This window comes from Dasypus novemcinctus, chromosome 24 (genome assembly GCF_030445035.2).
Source record: "Dasypus novemcinctus isolate mDasNov1 chromosome 24, mDasNov1.1.hap2, whole genome shotgun sequence".
NCBI classification, from domain to species: Eukaryota; Metazoa; Chordata; class Mammalia; order Cingulata; family Dasypodidae; genus Dasypus; species Dasypus novemcinctus.
Genome location: NC_080696.1, coordinates 67,256,095 through 67,276,161, shown reverse-complemented (window position 1 = coordinate 67,276,161; position 20,067 = coordinate 67,256,095). Strand labels below are relative to the sequence as shown.

Sequence of the window (20,067 nt, the reverse complement as noted above, 5' to 3'; positions counted from 1 at the left end):
TTGTACAGAATTTCTATTTAAGCTGATGGTAAACTTTTGGAAATGGATGGTGGTGATGATAGTAAATTATTGTGAGTTTAATTAACAGCAATGAAATATATATGTGAATATGGAAAAAAGGGAAAATTTTACATTGTATATATGTTACTAGAATAAAAATTCTAAAATAAAATACAGGATTGTATAACACTGTGAACCTATTGTAAACAGTAGACTACAGCTAAACATACAAGTATAAACTATTCTTTAATGAGTTACAACAAATGTACCACACTAATACAAGGTGCTAATAACAGGATGGTATATGGGAAAAAATATAAACTATGGACTATAGTTAATAGTATAATTTTAATAATCTTTCAACAATTGTTAACAAGAGAGGAATATATGGAAACACTACTTTTTACACAATTTTTCTAAAAACCTACAACTCCTAATTGAAAAGCAAAAACAAAAACAAAACAAGAGCAGGAAACCTCCTACTGGAAACAGTCCTGATTTCCTAAAATACTCTTTATTTTACACAGAGAACAAATTCAGACAGAATAAGTTATTTGCATAGTTAACTCCGGAACAGCCCTTGACCAGCTAGCCCCTGTTCTAGAACAAAGTTCAAAAGCAGCATCTACCATGCAGTTACAAAGAGGAAAATATTGTTCTTTTTTTTTTTAATCAATTTCATAATGAAAAAATAAACTACCCACAAAAGCCCTATCCTGACACTGACTCCTGCACAGAAAGAATTTCCCCTGCACACAGGCCATTCCTCACTTTATCCAGGTAGCCATGACACACAGTAAATACCAATGTGTTCAAAGCACAAAGCAAGAAGACAAGGCCCCCCAGAGCATGTGGATTTGCAGGAGGTAAGTTTAAGCTGCGCACACCTCTGGTGTGACCACGTCACTGGGCCAGACATAAAACCCAGGGACACACCTCCACATGGGGCGACCCCCCTCACGTGAGGTAGAAGTCAGCCAACACCAGCAGGGTCCGCGTGGGCCAGACGCTGGCTCGGTGTGCCCCACACTCGACCTGCGTCTGCCCACGGCAGCCCTGAGGAGCAGGTTTGGGCCAGTACCGTGCCCTTGCTGAAGAAAACCTGGGCCAGGGTGGCCGCCTACCTCACTCGGGGTCACACAGCTGGAAATAGGCAAAAAGGCAATGGAGCCCCAAAGTCTAACTCATGGAAGTCCACCACCGGGGCACCCCTCCTCTGCTCCACAGAGGGCCCAGGAGCTGAGGAAGCCAGGTCCCGCAAAAGGGCTGGGTAAAGCGCACGTCTTTACTAAGTCAGTAGCCTGAGCAGAGGAACAGAAAAGCGGCTAAGAGTACGGCCCCCCACCCCGAATGGAGATGTGGACAGCCCACGTGCCTGTTTATCCGAAGAGCTGCACGGGGTCGGCTCACCTTTCCTGAGCACCCGCTTCTTTGCGCGAATGTCTGTCTCCAGCTCTGCGGCTCTGATGTAAATCCTCACGGACTGTGGGAGATGTCGCACCGCTTGGGCCACCACGGCCTTGGCTGTGTCCCCAGGCTGCAACCTGGCTGCTTCCAGCCAGACGTCTTCACTCTGCAGGCAGGAAGAAGGAGCAATAAAGGCACCTACAAGCCTGGAGCCATGAGGGAGCAGCCACGCACTCAGGTGCACCAGGAGACAGGAGGGGGCTGGGCTTATCCGAAACGTGGGGCGTTGGGTGTCTAATCAAATGATAATCAATTATCTCAGCCTCAAAGATGCAAGCACTGGAGACTCCCCCTGTACCAGCGCTGCTGAGGAGTGGGCTCCAGCACACCTGTGTCTGATCAAGGACCACATGCAACGACTGTGAAGATGCTATGAGAAAAGAACACAATTTGCTCAGAGGGGAAAAGTCAACCCACACACAAAGGGCAGCATATAGACCAAGTTACAGCACAGACATTCGCCTGGGGAGTCCAGGTTGATGCTTAACGCCGGGTACAATTATTATGAGGGCCTCTTTCCCACCAGGAGTGTCCCGGTCCACACGATGAAGTGTACGGTCGTTTTACTCTGGGAGTTTCATAGTACTTTCTAAAGCTGGCATGTTGTCCTAAGTTTGCATTAGCCTTGCAGGTTCTTATGTTAGGTGTTTAGACAAGCTGATGACCAATCCGGCCTTTTTCAGTTAAGAATGTCCAGTGACTTTCCAGGTGACAAGGAAGAGAAGTGAGGTGCCCTGATACCACAATAACAGTAGGTCAGCTCTCGTTCCAAGGGGAAACGAGCAGAACACGGCTCTCCTCTACCGTTTCACATCCCCCTCTGCCTGTGGTCTCTGAGTTTTGATACCAAAGGACAAACAGGTTTATTCCAACTCGAGTTTACTTTGCAGGTGTTCTAAGGGTCACGGACACAGGGGCCACGGCCTCCCCAACCCAGTCTTACCTTGGGGCACATTTCTGTCCCCTTCATGATAAGGTTCCGAGCTACTTGTAGCTTCCCCGTGACCTCTTCCAGGCGGGCTGATGCAATCCACGCTGGTGGGTGGTGAGGGTTCGTCTCCCGAACAGATTTGAGGAGCAGCCGCGCCTTCTTGATATCACTGGAAGGAAAGAAGGCCCACACGTCAGCCCCCACACCAGCAGGCATGCCCAAACCTACAGAGAACAGAGCCACTGTGAAAAGGTCAGGCCTGAAGTCCCAGTGGCGTGGACCAACCTGAAGTTCTGGTCACCGCACCCTGAGCTTCTGTTTAGCAGCCACACAAACACCTGAGAGCCTGCTCAGGTGAGAGGTGCTGATGCTGAGAACTGACAAAGAAGAGGAGTAAGACACAAGATGATTACTACCTCAGCAGGGGCACAGATTTGGAATATTTGTGAAACACTTAAGGTATACAACAAATGGATAGAGGTACGTTTTAAATGAAACACCAAAATATCCCACTATATATTTCTTACAACATCCACATAATATTTTGATTGCTCTCATCCCAAGCCCACCAGTTCCACAAAGTACTCACTTGATGTCCCCTCCATGTGTGGGGATCATGGAATTTAAGTCTGTCAGATAGCCTTTGGGATCAACCACAGTCTGCCCACTCACGGAGTCAGACACCTGGCAAGACAAACCATGCACAAGTCAGCTGGACATAGCCAGGGGAGCCAAGTACACAGGGGGTCCTCAGCAGCCCTGACTACCAGAGAGCACGGAGACTTCAGCAGGGGGAAGCCTCCCTCACTCACAAAACACTTCTTACTGATGACAAATTTATCCATACGGGGCAATGATTTATGTAAACAAAGAAACTATAAGATCCCAGGAAAAAAGTCTAGGTGAACATAAAAAGGGTCTTAAGAATGCGTGAGAACCAGAAATCAAAAAGTAAAAGGTAATTTCAACTAAATTTTAAAATATTTGCATGCACACCCCATATGACTTAACAGACATATGTGTAAATAACATTTAAAATCAACATATACTGCATAAAGATGTAATCTGAGACAATAACAACATAAAGAGGGAGGGGAAGAGATATAAAGGAGTAGAGAGTGTGTATAATACTGAAACTAGGCTGGTACTAGTTTAAGATATTCATTGAAATTACAAAGTTAGCCATTAAAAAAATAACTAAAAAATATAGAGGAAAGGAAAGAAAAAGGGAATCAAAATGGCACCCTCCAAAAAAGCACCTAAATACAAAAAAAGGCAATAACGGAACAATTGCAATGGATTTTTAGATTTTATACCAAAAGCACAAGAAAACAAAGAAAAAATAGGGATAATGGACTTCATCAAAATAATAAACTTTTGTGCATCAAAGGATGTTATTAACAAAGTAAAAAGACAATCTAAAGAATGGGGATATATATTTGGAAACAGTATATCTGATAGGCTTTTAATATCCAGAATATACAATGAACTTCTGTAACAATCTAGCTTAATTAGTACCAACCTAGTTTCAGTGAAAAATGCTCCACTCCTCTACATTGTTATTGGCTCAGATTACAGCTTTATAAGTGCATGCCTATTAATATGGATTTTAAAATGTTATTTTACACATTTGTCAGTTAAGTCGTGGGGGGGAGCAGTTATAAACCAAAGGTACAACCAAACAGGATTTTCTATTTACCTGTGTAGTTACATTTATCAGTGTTATATATTTCTTTTATGGCTTTGAATTACTGCCTAGTGTCTTTTTATTTCAGTCTAAAAGACTCTCTTTAGCATTTCTTACAGGGCAGGTCTTCTCATAATGTTTATCTATAATGTCTTAATTTCTTCCTCCTACTTTGAAGGATAATTCTGCCAGATACAGAATTCTCGGTGGACAGTTTTCTTTAAATACATCATCCCTGTATTCCGGCCTCCGTGGCTTCTGATGGGAAATCTGCTGTTCATCTTATAGGGATCCCTTGTTATGTGATAAGTTGCTTCTCTCTTGCTCCTTTCAAAATCTTGTCTCGGGATTTTGACAATTTTACTATAATAATACATCATGGTGTAGATCTCTTAAGAGTCTATCCTGGGAAGCAGATTTAGCCCAACGGATAGGGCATCCACCTACCACATGGGAGGTCCAAGGTTCAAACCCAGGGCCTCCTGAACTGTGTGATGAGCTGGGCCACGTGCAGTGCAGACGCGCGCAAGGAGTGCCGTGCCTCATAGGGGTGTCCCCCACGTAGGGGAGCCCCACGCGCAAGGAGTGTGCCCCGTAAGGAGAGCCGCCCAGCGCGAAAGATAGTGCAGCCTGCCCAGGAATGGCGCCACACATATGGAGAGCTGACGCAGCAAGAAGACTCAACAAAAAGAGATACAGATTCCGAGTGCCGCTGACAAGAATACAAGCAGACACAGAAGAACACACACCGAATGGACAGAGAGAGCAGACAACTGGGGGAGGGGGGTAAGGGGAGAGAAATAAATAAAAATAAATCTTAAAAAAAAAAGAATCTATCCTGCTTGGAGTTCAATGAACTGGATGTATGAATTCATCAGATTTGGAAAGGTTATGACCATTATTTTTTCAAATATTTTGCCTGCGCCCTTTCCTCTCTTGCCTTTCTGGGACTCTTAACGATGCACATACCACACCTACGATGGTGTCCCACAGCTACCTTAGGCTCTATTAATGTTTCTTCATTATTTTCCCCCTCTTCTGCTCCTCACATCGGATAATTTCAATTGTTTTGTTTTCAAGTTTCCTGATCTCTTCTTCAGCCTGTTCAAATCGGGTGCTGAATCCATCTAATGAGTTTTCCATTTCAATTGCTGTACTCTGCAACTCCAAAATTTATGTTTGGTTCCTTTTGATAATTCCCATGTCAATTTTATTCAGACAATGTTTTCCTAATTTCCTTTAGTTCTTTGCATATAGATTCCTTTAGCTCATTGAAGGTATTTGTTGTGACAGTTGATTTAAAGTCTTTGACTGATAGTGCCAATGTATGTGCTTCCTCAGGGATGGTTTCTGGCAATTTTTTTCTTCCGGAAAATGGACCATACTTTCCTGTTTGTGTGTTCTGTAATTTTCTGTTGTAATTGGACATTCTGATTATCTTGTTATAACTCTAGAAATCTAGTTCTCCCACTTCTCTAGGATTGCTAGTTTGTTGCTATAGTTTTGAGGGCTGAAACTGTGAATTTGTGACCTTTCCGAATTATTTTTGCCCTAAACAGGAAATGGAAAGGGGGGGGCTCTCTAAGTCTCCCCTATCACTGCGGCTTAAGGTGGCTGGAGCAACAGCCGCCCTCAGTGCTGGCCCTCCAGTGATCTGAAGCAGCTCACCAAAAGCTGTGATCAGTACAGCCCACACTGCCCTGGGTTACGAAGGCCCTTCTCCCTTACCCTGGCACCAACAAGCAGCACCAGGAGCTGGGCCTGTGGTCCTCACTGCTACCTGCTCGGAAGCTGGGGGATGAGAGATGGAAACTGCTACAAGGAGGGTGAAACTCACCGAAATTTACCAGGCTCTCCCTCCCTGGATGCTGCAAAATATTCCAATGGACTCCAGAGTAAAAAATAGTTGACTCAGACTGTTCCTGCCAGCTAATGGTATTTTGGTGGAGGACTGAATGTTGGTGCTTCCCACTCAACCATCTTCAACAATCCTCCTCTGTGCAAAAGTCTTTAATTTTTGTGAAAACAAATTTTAAAATATTTCCCTCATGGCTTCTGATTTGCATGTCATAGTCAGAGTTTTCCCCTTGGCCTGAGTTTTCAAGGGCCCTGAACCTCTAAAGTGGATGCATGCAACAGGGGGCACAAACCAACTGGCTGGGCACCAGAAGTCCCTGACTGTGTGTGTCCGTGTAAAGAGGGCACGTTTCCCTGGGAGCCTGGGGCTCATCACATGTCCGTGTGCCGGCGCTTGCTGTGCAGCCCGACAGCTCCCTCAACAGCCCGAGGTCCTAAGACGCTGGTCCAGCCTGCAGCACACTGCACACACTGCAGCCTGAGCATGCCCTGCACCAGACGTCCTGCACGCAGCCTCTCGACCATTATTTATAGTGGGATATGGAAATCTTACATCACCAAAAGTCTGCTTACCTTGTGACTAAGGACTCAGAAGAGACTGAAAAGTGAGTCACATACTTTTCTTTTTTCCTAATTCACTGACCATTTCAAGTAACAGTCAGTAGTACAATACCTTTTTTTTTTTCCAAATAAAAGATTTTCTTTTTTAAATAAAGGCCTTCTTATAAGAGAAAATTATGGCTTTGTGAGAAATTCATCCTATAGAGAAGATTCTGGAAAGCACAAGGGATGTTCTCATGTCACATAAAACTCTATCTGCACTCTTAAAAGATCATTTCCAAATCTGTCAAAGACCTTACAAATGAAGAGTTCCTGTAGTTTTTAAATCTACAGGTTAAGACTATGAAACCAGGGTATCTGCTGATGACTTGCAAGAACTGACAGGTGTAAAGGCGGGAGTTGAGCAGACACCTAGCCCCTACGGGGGCTCAGGGAGGCAGCCTCTGTGAGCTGCTTCAACTAATGCAGGACCAGACCCTCCGTCTGCTCAGTCACAAGATGCTAAACTGAGGTTACCCAAAATAAGGAAGCACACTCAATTCTGAATTTGCTTTAGTGAGAGCAAAAAGGTTTTCTGTATTGTTAATAAAATTTTAGACTATTAAAATATTTATTTCATCATAATCTCATCACTTCTACTTTTAAGTTTATGACACACGTGTTTTTTGTACTGTAGCGTGTGTATGCAATGCACTATAAATAGTCACAATTTCTTACAGCTTGGGATATAATCAATATAATTAAACTTTTGTGGCTCCCTTTTCCCATTTGTATCTTTATTCCACCTGGAATTTATATTAATGGATTTCAAACTTCATGAGTGACACTCCTCACTGAGGAACCCCCAGAGTACTCTTCAGCAGCCTGGGGCTGAGGGTGCATTTCTAACAGGGTGGGGTGCTGCTCAGGGCTCACGCTTGAGAATTACTAGAGTAAGGCATGAGTAAGAGATCCAGCCTTAAATTTCTCGAAAAGCCACCCAATTGTTCTAACCTTTACCTTCTCCCCAGAGAGTTTATTTTATTTTTAAAGATTTATTTATTTCTCTCCTCTTCCCCCACCCCTGCCGGTTGTCTACTGTGTCCATTCACTGTGTGTTCTTCTGTGTCCGCTTGTATTCTTGCCAGCAGCACTTCCCCAATGAGTTTAAATACCACTTTATCATAAACTAAAGCCTCTTTATATGGCCTTACTTCCGGATCCTCTGTTCTTTCTAATGACTTTCTGTCTATTCCTGTGAAAGTACCTTGTAATTTAATTATTACATTTTTTAAATGTTTTATGTTCTAACATCTGTATGCATTAATCTGCTCCTCCTTGAATAGAGTCTTCCAGATAAACCACAGAATCCAATTAAAAAAAATAGACAATCTTCTGATGGTATTTTTACTGGGTTTACACTTTATTTTTGGCTTAATCTATGTCCCATAAAGTTTCCAAGTTTCCTTCATACTTGGTATTTTGATATTCTGCTACTTTAAACATGGGTCTTGTCTTCCACAACATATTCTATCAGGTCACTGTTCACACATGGGTAAAATACTGGTTTGCACTGTTAACCTGCACTGTTAGTTTTGTAATCAAACACATCACTAAGTTATCTTAATTCTGTTTCTTAGCTTATCCAGGATTCTCTTGGATTTTCCAAGTAAACAATCTGCAAATGGTAATAGTTTTCTTTCTTTACGTGCAATTTGCAAAAAACTTAAGTGAAAAGAAAAAACTGCAGCATGCATATTATGCCATTTTACCAAAATAATTATATAGGGTTTATTACCTATATGGAAAAAATGTGAAAGTCTTTGTCAAGCTGCCAATAATGGTTCTCCCTAGGTGTTGGGCTTACGGAGGATTTGCATACTCTACTCTACTCTTCTCATTTCTGTTTTGAAGTTTGCTTTAAAAAAAAAAAAAAAGTCAAGCACATACTAATTTTGTAATTTAAAAAAATTTTTTTTAAATCATCTTCTCTAGGAACATGTCACATGACACACAGAACTCTTACCTGGCTCAGCCTCATGTCCATCAAAGTATTCCTTGCTTGGCCAATCTTCCTCATATCCAGCTCACCTGTGCCAGGTGTCATCAATCCTGGTGTCATGCCGCCTGGGTATGGTGTGTTCAGTCCACTGGGATAGGGTGTGTTCAGACCTCCAAATTGCTGGGGGAGAGGAGTTAAAAAACTGTCTTGCAGTTTCAGGTGCAAGAGCTTATTCCTAAGCATATGCACGTTGTGCAGACAAACTCAGCCACAGCGCAGCACAAGACTACACAAGCGCACAATCCACACCACCACCCGCCTACAATACCAACGATCTATTGGACCAGACAAAGGAGCCCAAGTCTTCCTTCTTGTACAGGTGCTCAGGGAAGCGGACTTGGCCCAGTGGATTGGGCGTCCTTCTATCACATGGGAGGTCCACAGTTCAAACCCTGGGCCTCCATGACTCGTATGGAGCTGGCCCATGCACATTGCTGATGTGCGCAAGGAGTGCCGTGCCACGCAGGGGTGCCCCCCACGTAGGGGAGCCCCATGCACAGGGAGTGCGCCCCGTAAGGAGAGCCGCCCAGCGTGAAAGAAAGTTCAGCCTGCCCAGGAATGGTGCTGCCCACACGGAGAGCTGACGCAGCAAAATGACCCAACAACAACAACAAAAGAAACACAGATGCCCGTGCCGCTAACAACAGAAGCAGACAGAAAGAAGAATAAGCAGCAAATGGACACAGAGAACAGACAACTGGGGCGGGGGAGGAGGAGAAGGGGAGAGAAATAAAAAAAATAAATCTTTAAAAAAAAAAAGGGGGTGCTCACAGTTTGTCGGGGATCCACAGAAGTATGGTTCTCTCCAGTCTGTAAATGTTTGGCAAAGAAACTGTCGGGAACAGGGGTCAGCTTCTCATAGCGTGGGTTTCGCTGACGTTTATTTCTGGCATCTCCAACTTCAGGGATGCTCAGCCACTCTTCTTCTGTGACTTCTGCCAACTTCCTCTGGAAATACCCACCCCCAAAACATTAACTTCATATGTGCAGGTAGAACTATGCTCTCCCTCACCCCTAACCCCCAATCATCATGCCTTAGGAATCTGATGCAGAAATGGTTTTATAAGTTACTTAGAAAAATCAATTTACTAGATTAGCTCTACTTCACTAAATTGTAAATTATTCTGTCAAAGCCCAGAGAACACAGTTTAGAAGCCCATAAAATAAATAAGAGTTCAAATTACAAAGAAAATAAGTTCACCTGTCCCACCTTTCTCAGCAGAGGGAGGAAAGGCCTCTTATAAACACACACACGTATCCATATATATGTTTATACTACATATATACATTTGTGCATATCATTAAATACACTAAAGCAGGAACAGTCCTCCACCTGCTACTTTCTAAATTAAATAAAAGGCAAACTTAGTAACGTCTGGTCAATTCTATGCCAGAACAGTCTGTCCTCTGTGGTTAGGCAAACTTCACTAGACACAGTATGAAATGCAATTTGCTTACTTTCAGATCTGAGAACTGCTGCTGGATTTTGGGGCGTTCCATACGGTATTTCTCAATTTCTTCTTTCTCCCTTTGCTCCCTAAGAAAAAAGATGTGTACGTGTGTTAAAAATACCAGATGAAATCATATATCCAAAAAGGGGTTAATACCCACGATATATAAAGAGATGTTACAACTCAACAATAAAAAGACAAACAACCCAATTAAAAAATGGGCAAAAGACTTGAACAGATATCTGTCCAAACAAGAAATACAAATGGCAGAAACACATATGAAGAAATGCTCAACATCACTAATAATCAGGGAAATGCAAATCAAAACTACAATGAGATATCACTTCACACCTATCAGAATGGCCACTGTTAAAAAGACAGAGAGCTACAAGTGTTGGAGAGGCTGTGGAGAGATAGGAACACTTATCACTGTTGGTGGAAATACAGACTAGTATAGCCAATGTTTGGCAGTTCCTAAAGAAGTTGAATATAGCTTGCCACATGACCTGGCAATACCACTTACAGAAGAACTGAGAGCAGTGACATGAACAGACATCTGCACACCGATGCTCAGAGCGGCATTATTCATGACTGCCCAAAGCTGAAAACAACCCAGGTGTCCATCAACAGATGAGTGCATAAACAAACCGTTGCATATTCACACAATGGAATATTATGCAGCTATAAGAGATGAAGTCACAATGCATATGACATGAATGAACCTGGAGGACATTAAGTTGAGTGAAACAAGCCAGACAAAAAGATACTGTATTACTGCACTATTATGAACCAAATATATTGTGTAACATACTGTATGATTAAAAAAAAAATTATATGTATCCAGTACATCTGAGAAACGTATGTTTTTATTTGACTGTGTATTCTTTTTAGTTTTTAATTGTTCCTATTTTCAATTATTAAATGCACAAAATAGTTTTTAAAAAATGCTAAAAAAAAAAAAAAACACTGGCTGTCAGGGGATTGTGGGATTGTGGGAACATGGTGGAGCAGGGAGCTCCAGGACTAAGTCTTTCCACCAGAACAATTAAACAAAAAGGCAAGAGCTGTCTAAACAACTATTCTGAAATTCTGGAGGCCAGAAGAACACTACACATCCAGGGAAGAGCAAGAGGAAGAGGCTGATAAATTACGGTGAAGAACAGTAAATCGCTCTCTCACTCGGTAGCTCCTGACGCCCAATTCCTAACTCTCAGGGCAGGCTGCTGTGTGGTCCAATCCCTGGCTAGCTTGCTGGTGACAGAAAGGGACATAAACATCCTCTTCCCCAAAAAACAGGGCGAGCACATCTGACCACTGACGGCGGCTTCTGATGAGCGAACTGGAATCTCTGGAGCTCTGGCTCGGAGGGCAGCTGGTGCGTCAACCCTCCCCGGCGAGGATGGCAGCAGCAGAGACGTAAGACACTTCCTCAGGGGACAGGGGACAGGCAGCCGACCGGCCACATGTGCTGGGCAAGCCAGGAGAGCTAAGCTTTGGGGAGCCGCCAGAGACGCTCTTGGCACTCTGGAGCTGATCTCGCCCCTTCGTGGGTCCCTAGCCGGGCGCTGGCTGGGAAAGGCTGACTTGAGAAAGTCTTCTCTGGATTGCCCCTCCTCCCAGAGTTTGCCCTCCAGGCAAAAGCAGCTTGAGTCAATGAAAGGCTTGTCAGAAACCAGAGAGGCAGTCTGGGGCAAAGGCCTGCCACAGAAATACTGTATGATTCCATTCATGTGAAATATCTAGAATAACCAAATTCAAAGAAAGACAGTTGGTTAGAGGCTACCACAGACTGGGGAGAGGGAATGGAAAGGTACTGCACAATGGATACAGAGTTTCTCTTTGGGGTGATGAAAAATTTTACTAGAGATGAAGCACAACATTGTGAAGGCAACTAATGCCATTGAATGGTACACTTAAAAATGAAACTTGGGAAGCAGACGTGGCTCAACTGATAGAGCATCCATACAGAGGGTTCAGGGTTCAATCCCCAGGACCTCCTGACCTGTGTAGTAAGCTGGCCCATGCACCGTGCTGCCACGCGTAAGGAGTGCCCTGCCATGCAGGGGCGCCCCCACATAGGGGTGCCCTACATGCAAGGAGTGCGCCCACAAGGAGAGCCTCCCTGTGTGAAAAAAGCACAGCCCGCCTGGGAGTGGCGACGCACACACGGAGAGCTGACACAGCAAGAAGACACAACAAAAAAAAGAGACGCAGTTTCCCAGTGCCGCTGGATAATGCAAGTGGACGCAAAAGAACACACAGTGAATGGACAGAGAGCAGACAACTGGAGAGAAGGGGAGAAAAATAAATCTTAAAAAAAAAAAGAAAATATATCACAGTGCAAAATAAATAAAAATGAGACAAAATGGAGGTGTTATGTCATCTATGTATTACTACGATGAAATAAATGTTTAAAAATTTAAAAAGAGGGATGCGGACTTGGCCCAGTGGTTAGGGCGTCCATCTACCACATGGGAGGTCCGCGGTTCAAACCCCGGGCCTCCTTGACCCGTGTGGAGCTGGCCCATGTGCAGTGCTGATGCGCACAAGGAGTGCCGTGCCATGCAGGGGTGTCCCCCGTGTAGGGGAGGCCCTCGCGCAAGGAGTGCACCCCGTAAGGAGAGCCACCCAGTGCGAAAGAAAGTTCAGCCTGCCCAGGAATGGCGCCACACACAGAGAGAGCTGACACAAGATGACACAACTAAAAAAGACACAGATTCCCATGCCGCTGACAAAAACAGAAGCAGACAAAAAAGAACACGCAGCAAGTAGACACAGAGAACAGACAACTGAGGGGGGGTGGGAAGGTGAGAGAAATTAATAAAAATAAATCTTTAAAAAAAAAATTAAAAAAGAAAAAAAAGAGTATACAGAACCTGTGACAAACTACCAACAAAGTTAAGGAAACAGTAACTGATGTGAACCAAGAAGCTAACACTTTCTAACATTAAGAAAGATTTCAGTTTTCCTCCAGAGGGTAAAAAGAAAATATTAGTAAATAGGCGCTTGACTGTATTATGATAAAAGATGTGCTTGGGAAAAAAATACGTCAGTCTATCAGCTCAACTGGTAAGATATCACGGGCCTCCACACGTGAAGCAACAGGAACACAGCAGCACCTACCAGGTTTGCTGGTCAAAAATGTTCAGCCTGATTTTAATCAAGCCTCTTCTCAAAGGAAATATCAAAGCAGAACAAGCTAAGTGACACCCTGAGGAAACAGCCTATCGATACAACTGTTCTCAAAAAGTCAGTGCTGGGGGAGCAGGGGTGTAGCTCAGGGGCTGAGCGCCTGCTTCCCATATACAAGGTCCCGTGTTCAATCCCTGGTTCCTCCTAAAAAAAGAAGTCAGTGTTGGAACTTCCAGGAAGATGGTGAACTAGAGAGACACAGGACTCACTTCTCTCCCAGAAAAATAGTTAGAAGACAGCAGAAACAGCCTGGAAAGAAAATGTGCTGGGGTTTAGCACACCCAAGGAAGGCCAGACACCACCCAGAAGAGAGAGGTGCACAGGTGAAAACACCTCAGCATCAAGACCTTGAGCAGAAGCTGCAGCTACAACCGCTGGTGCCCCACCCCTACCCGAGAGCAGGCTGGCAGCCTCAGACAAAGGGGTACAGCAGGGACCCACTCCCTCAGGGACAGGAGAGAGGCACAGGGCCCAAGGCCGGCTCAGCTTCACGGCCCACAACTTTGGCCTGCTGTGTCCCAGGAGCCCTTCCGGGCCAGGGGGGGCCACGCCACTGCCCGGGGAGCCTGCACAGGCTAGAGACCCCACCCTCAGTCACCCGCCCTACTGACCAGGGCTGGATGCTGAGACGCAGAGGGGAGTGGAAATACTTCCCACCCAGGAAAAGAGAAGGGGCTGAAGAACAGCCTCTAAGAAAGTCTGAATCTCAGGCTCGGCCTCCAGGCAGGAAGCGCTATCCCAGGGACCTGGTCCCTGCCGAGCAAACACCAGCCGACCAGGCACTGAACTGCGAGGCCTGCCAGAGGGCGCCGCCTGCTGGAGGGCCAAGGAGGTGCACGTGAAGAAATTAAAAGTAAGAGACGCTTTTATCACCATCACACCCTTCCTCCCACGGTCCTTGGAAGCGGGTCTGCAACCCATTACTGGGTCTAGGGCCCATATTTGAGCAACTAACAAGGACAACTCTAAAAACCTAGAACAGATTGAGCCAAGAATCAAAGAACAGCAGTAACATGCAGCCTCCCCGCTACTAATGCCCTACAAGATAAGTTAAGCATCAGAGTAAACTCGCCATAATAATCAGATACCTAGACATCAGCAAAAAATTACAAATCATACCAGGAAAACAGAAGAAATGGCCAAAGCAAAAAAATATGTCAAAGCCACAGATGAGACAAAGGATTTCAGACAACTAATCAACAAAGTTCATACAAATCTCCCAAATCAAGTCAATGATATGATATGGCTAAAGAGATAAAGGACATCAAGAAGACTAGGCAAGCACAAAGAAGAATTTAAACACCTGAATAAAAAAATAATGGAGCTTATGGGAATGAAAGACAAAATAGGTGAGATAGAAAACACATTAGAGGGGGAGTGAATGTAGCTCAGTTTGGCTGATCGCTTCCTTCCCGTGTACAAGGTCCTAAGTTTAATCCTGAGTGCCTAAAAAAAAAAAAAAAAAAAAAAAATTAGAGGCATACAACAGCAGACTCTAAATGATGGAAGAATAAGTGATCCAGAGATAGAACAGCTGAAACTGAGGAGAAGGAGAGAGAGAGAAAAGAATGGAAAAAAATTGAGCAGGGGTTCAGGGAGGTGAATGACAACACTACATGTGTCTGGGAAGGAGAGAATGGAAAAGGGGCAGAACAATTATCTAAGGGAATAATGGCTGAAAATTTCCCAACTCACATGAAAGAAATGAATTTACATGTCCAAGAAATGCAGTGTACCTTAATTAGAATAAATCCAAATAGACCTACTCAAACACATGTACTACTCAAGATGTCAAATTGTCAAAGACAAAGAGAAAATTCTGACAGCAGCAAGAAGCAAACAACAGATGCCCAGTAAGCCTTAGTGCAGATTTCTCATCTGCATCAACCAAACATCCTGAGAAGAATTAACACCAATCCTGTTTAAACTCTTCCAAAAAACTGAAGAGGGCATATTACCCATCACCTTTTATGAAGCCAACATCACCCTTATACCAAAGACAGACTGAACAGATGCAAAAACTCCCAAGAAAATACCTGCAAATAAAATACAACAGCATATCAAAAGAATTATACACCATGAGCAAGTGGGATTTATTCCTGGTATGCAACAGCGATTCAACACAAAAAAATCAAGTAACATAACACACCACATTAACAAAGTGAAGGGGGGAAAACATGATCATCTCGATCAGTGAAGAAAAGGCATTTGTGAGAATCAGCATCCTTCTTTGGTAAAAACATTTCAAAAAAAAGGAACAGAAGGCAAATTTCTCAATATGATAAAGGTCATACACGAAAAACTCACAGCCAACACCCTATTCAATGGGGAAGGATTGAAGCCTTTCCCTCTAAGACTGGCAACAAGACAAGGATGCTCACAATCACCAGTGCTATTCAACACTGTGCCAGAACTTCCAGCTGCAGCGATTAGGCAAGAAAAATAAATAAATAAAAGGCATCCAAATAGGAAAAGAGAAAGTAAAACTCTCACTACTTACAGATGACAAGACCCTATATTTAGAAAATTCTGAAATGTCTATGACAAAGCTACTTAAGCTAATAAATTAGTTCAGCAAAGTGGCAGGATACAAGATCAACACGCAAAAATCAGTAACATTTCTGTACATTAGTAGTGAACACTCCAAGGGAGAAATGAGGAAAAAAATTCCATTCATAATAGCAATAAGAAGTCTCAAATACCGAGGAATCAATTTAACTGAAGATGTACAGGATCTATATTCAGGAAACTACAGAATAGTGCTAAAAGGAATCAAAGAGGACCTAAGAAATGGAAAGACATTCTGTATTCACGAAGTAGAAGACTAAATATTGTGAAGATGTCAATCCTACACAAACTGACTGACAGATTCAATGCAGTACCAACCAAAATTCCAACAGCCTACTTTACAGAAATAGAAAAGGCAATTACCAAAGTCATTTGGAAGGGAAAGTACACCTGAATAGCCAAAAGCATTCTAAAACAGAAGAGCGACCTGGGAGGAATTTAACTGCCTGACCCTGAAACATATTACAAACCTACAGTGGTCAAAACAGCATGGTATTGGGAAACGGATGTGGCTCAACTAATTGGGCTCCCATCTACCATAGGGGAAGTCCAGGGTTTGATGCCCAGGGCCTCCTGGTGAGGGCAAGCTGGCCCATGCGGAGTGCCACCCCGTGCAAGAATGCTGCCCTGCAAGGAAATGATGCCCAGCATGGAAAAGCTGCCCCATGCAGAAGTGCCAACCGATGCAGCGAGCTGGCGAAGCAAGATGACGCAACAAGAGACACAGGGAAGAGAAAATTAAAAAAACATTACAGAACGGGGAGTTGAGGTGGCACAAGAGAGTAACTGCTTTTTTTCCCACTCCAGAAGACACCAGGATCGGTTCCCAGAGCTGCCTAATGAGAATACAAGCAGACACACAACACACAGCGAATGGACACAGAGAGCAGACAACGAGGGGAACAGGGGGAGAAATAAATTTTAAAAACACAAAAAGCAGCATGTATTGGCATAAAGATAGACAGATTGATCAGTGGAGCAGAATTAAGAGTCCAGAAATAAACCCTCACCTCTAAGACCAACTGTTTGTTTTTTAATATCTCCCCTCTTGTGGCCTTTTGCATGCTGTCTGCTCTCTGCATCCATTCGCTGTGCATTCTTCTGTGTATTTGTTTATTTTATTTCCCCTCCCCCCCTTGCGGCTTGCTTGCTATCTGCTCTCTGTGTCCATTCGCTGCACGCTCCTCTGTGTTTTTTGCTTGTCTCCCTTTTTTTTTTGATTGTGTCACCTTGCTGAGTCAGCTCTCTGCGGCACTGGTGGGCTGGGCGGCACTCCACACCAGCGTGCGGGCGAGCCTCCCTTCACAAGGAGGCCGCGGGATGCAAACCCAGGGCCTCCCATGTGGTAGACATGAACCCAACCAATTGAACCACAGCCACTTTCCACAACAGGTTTTTGACAAACCTACTAAGTTCATGGTACCCGGGACAAAACAGTCTCTTCAACAAATGGTGATGGGAGAACTAGACATCCATAACCAAAAGAATGAAAGAGGACTCCCTATCTCACTCCCTATACAAAAATCAACTCAAAATGGAACAAAGACCTAAATATAAAAGCCAGAACCATAAAACTACCAGAAGATAATGTAGAGAAACAACTTCGAGATCCTGTGGAGGAAGCACACGGAGCTTAAGGGGCTCAGTGCCTGCTTCCCAGGTACGAGGTCCCGGGTTCAATCCCCGGCCCCAGTACCTGAAAAGAAAAAAAAAAGAGCCTATAGTAGGTGTGGTTTCTCGGCTTTTACACCCAAAGCACAAGCAACAAAAGAAAAAAGAGACAAATGGGACCTCCTCAAAATTAAATACTTTTGCAACTCAAAGGACTTTGTCCAAAGGGTGAAAAGGCAGTCAACTCAATGGGATATTTGGAAATCACATATCCAATAAGGGTTTAATATCCATGATATATAGAGATCATACAACTCAACAATAAAAAGATAAATGACCTGATTAAAAAATGGGCAAAACACTTGAATAGACTTTTGTCCAAAGAATGGGAAAAAAAAAAAGAACATGAAAAAATGTTTACCTTGACTAAGAATTAGGGAAATGCAAGTCAAAACTACAATGAGATATTATTTCATACCTACTAGAATGGTCACTATTAAAAAGAGAAAACTATAAGTGATAGAGAGGATATGGAGAGAGACCACTTATTTACTGTTGGTGGGAAATGTAGAATGGTACAGCCACCGTGGAGGACTTCTGGCAGTTCCTAAGGCAGCTGAATATAGATCTGTCATGTGACCCAGCAATACCATTACTGGGTACCCAGAAGAACTGAGAACCATGGCACAAAGAGACATCTGTACACCGATGTTCATAGCAGTGTATTCACAATTGCCAAAAAAAAAAGAAACAACCCAGGTGTCCATCAACAGATGAATGGATAAACAAACCAGTGTATACACACAATGGAATATTAACGCAGCTGTAAGAAATGAAGTCATGAAGCTTATGAAAACATGGATGGACCTGGAGGATGTCATGTGAGTGAAGCAAGCCAGACACAAAGGGACAGATACTGTATGATTGTGCTATTGTGAACTAAATATACTGTGTAAACTCATGGAGTTAAAGAATAGAAAATAGGCCACCAGAAAATAAAATGAGAGGAGAAAATAGACAGTTAAGGGTTAATCTGTGCAAAATTAGTAAAAATGTTGTTTGTTAATCTTTGGAAATGAATAGAAAAGGTGAAAGCACATCATAGTGTTTGTAACTTGCAGTACTATTATATGGAAATGACAAGTGACTGAAAAAGAAAGTCTATGGACATATATATAACTAGAAGGAAAGCTAAAAAATATAACATGGGACTGTATAGCATAGTAAAATCTCATGAGAAATATGAATACGGGTAATACTGCATATGTAACTATTTTTCTTTGAATCTGAATAAGTGTATGAATAAGTTGTAATGTTACAAGTTGTTAATGAGGGGCCAAAAAAAAAAATGCTAAGTGAAAGAAACCAGACACAAAGTACCACATGTTGTATGATTCCATTAATATAAAATGTAAGCTTAAATCAATTTATAAAGACAGAATTAGATTAGAGGTTATGTAGGCCTGGGGAAGGACAGAGGGATTGAGAGGTGACTGCTAAGGGGTGTGGAATTTTTCTTTTTGAGGCAATGAAATTGTTTTAAATTTTTTTTGGTAATGAATACATGATACTGTGATTATACTAAAAGCCACTGATTGTACACTTTGGATAGACTGTATGGTATATGAATATATCTCTATAAAAATAATAAATAAATAAATAAATAAATAATTGTGCAAGAATAGCCAGGAATAACAGCTATGAACAGCAGGGGAAAGAGATTGAGAGGTGAAGAATTTTGTTTTTCTGTTTCTTATTACTATTATTGAAATAATGTAAATGTTCTAATAGTGACTAACATGATGAATGCATAACTATGTGATTATACCAAATACCACTGACTGTATACTTTGCATGAAATTGTATACTTTATTAATATGTATCAATAAAACTAATTTGCTTTAAAAGAAAATATATATACAAATTCAAAAACCTAGAGACAAAAACTGAATAGCAGCTATGTACAACAGGAGAATGAGAGGTGTTGAATTTTTGTCTGTTTTTTATTATTACCAGAATGAAGATGCTCTAATAATGATGAATGCACAGCTATACAGTTATACCATATACCACTGATTGTAGGCGTTAGATGAACTGTATGCTTTATTAACACATATTAATAAAATTTATTATTTTTTAAAAAAATTTAAAAAGCCAATGTCATGAAAAAAGTTTAAAAAAAGAAGAGAAGGGGATTGTTTCAATTAAAAGACACTTAAGAGAGATTATAGGGGATGGGGAGTGGGGTGTGTGGGAACCTCATGTTTTTTAACATAACTTTTGGGTGATCTATTTATCTTTCAAAAAAAAGATAATTAAAAAAATAAAATAAAAGAGATTATAGGATGCGTGATCTCTGATTGTATCCTGATTTGGAAAACTGCAGCTTATGACGTTCAAGGGACAAGATGAGAAATCTGAATGTGAAATGGATATTAGGTGACAGAGAATTGTGGTTGGTTTCTTGGATGTGGAAAAGGCAGTGTGACCATGAAGGAGATGGGATACTCGAGGGAAGTGTCATGCCCAATTTATTTGGAAGTGACCTGACAAAAATACACATACAGGAGAGTGGCTGTGGCTCAGTGGTTGAGCGCCTGATTCCCACGTACAAGGTCCTGGGTTCAATTCCCAGTACCTCCTTTAAAAATAAACAAATAACACATACAGTTTAAGCAAATGTGCAAAACCTGAGCAAACA

At 42.6% G+C, this 20,067-nt stretch overlaps 1 protein-coding gene across 1 annotated transcript in view; it reads right to left on the bottom strand.

Moving 5' to 3' along the window:
• Positions 1-20,067, bottom strand: part of PRPF6 (pre-mRNA processing factor 6) — a 59,755-nt gene that overhangs the window by 36,552 nt on the left and 3,136 nt on the right. Inside the window, 6 exon segments of the mRNA XM_071211832.1 lie at positions 1,411-1,573; positions 2,411-2,567; positions 2,988-3,082; positions 8,509-8,664; positions 9,316-9,492; positions 10,003-10,120. Of these exon segments, the coding sequence (XP_071067933.1) occupies positions 1,411-1,573; positions 2,411-2,567; positions 2,988-3,082; positions 8,509-8,664; positions 9,316-9,492; positions 10,003-10,120 (866 nt within the window).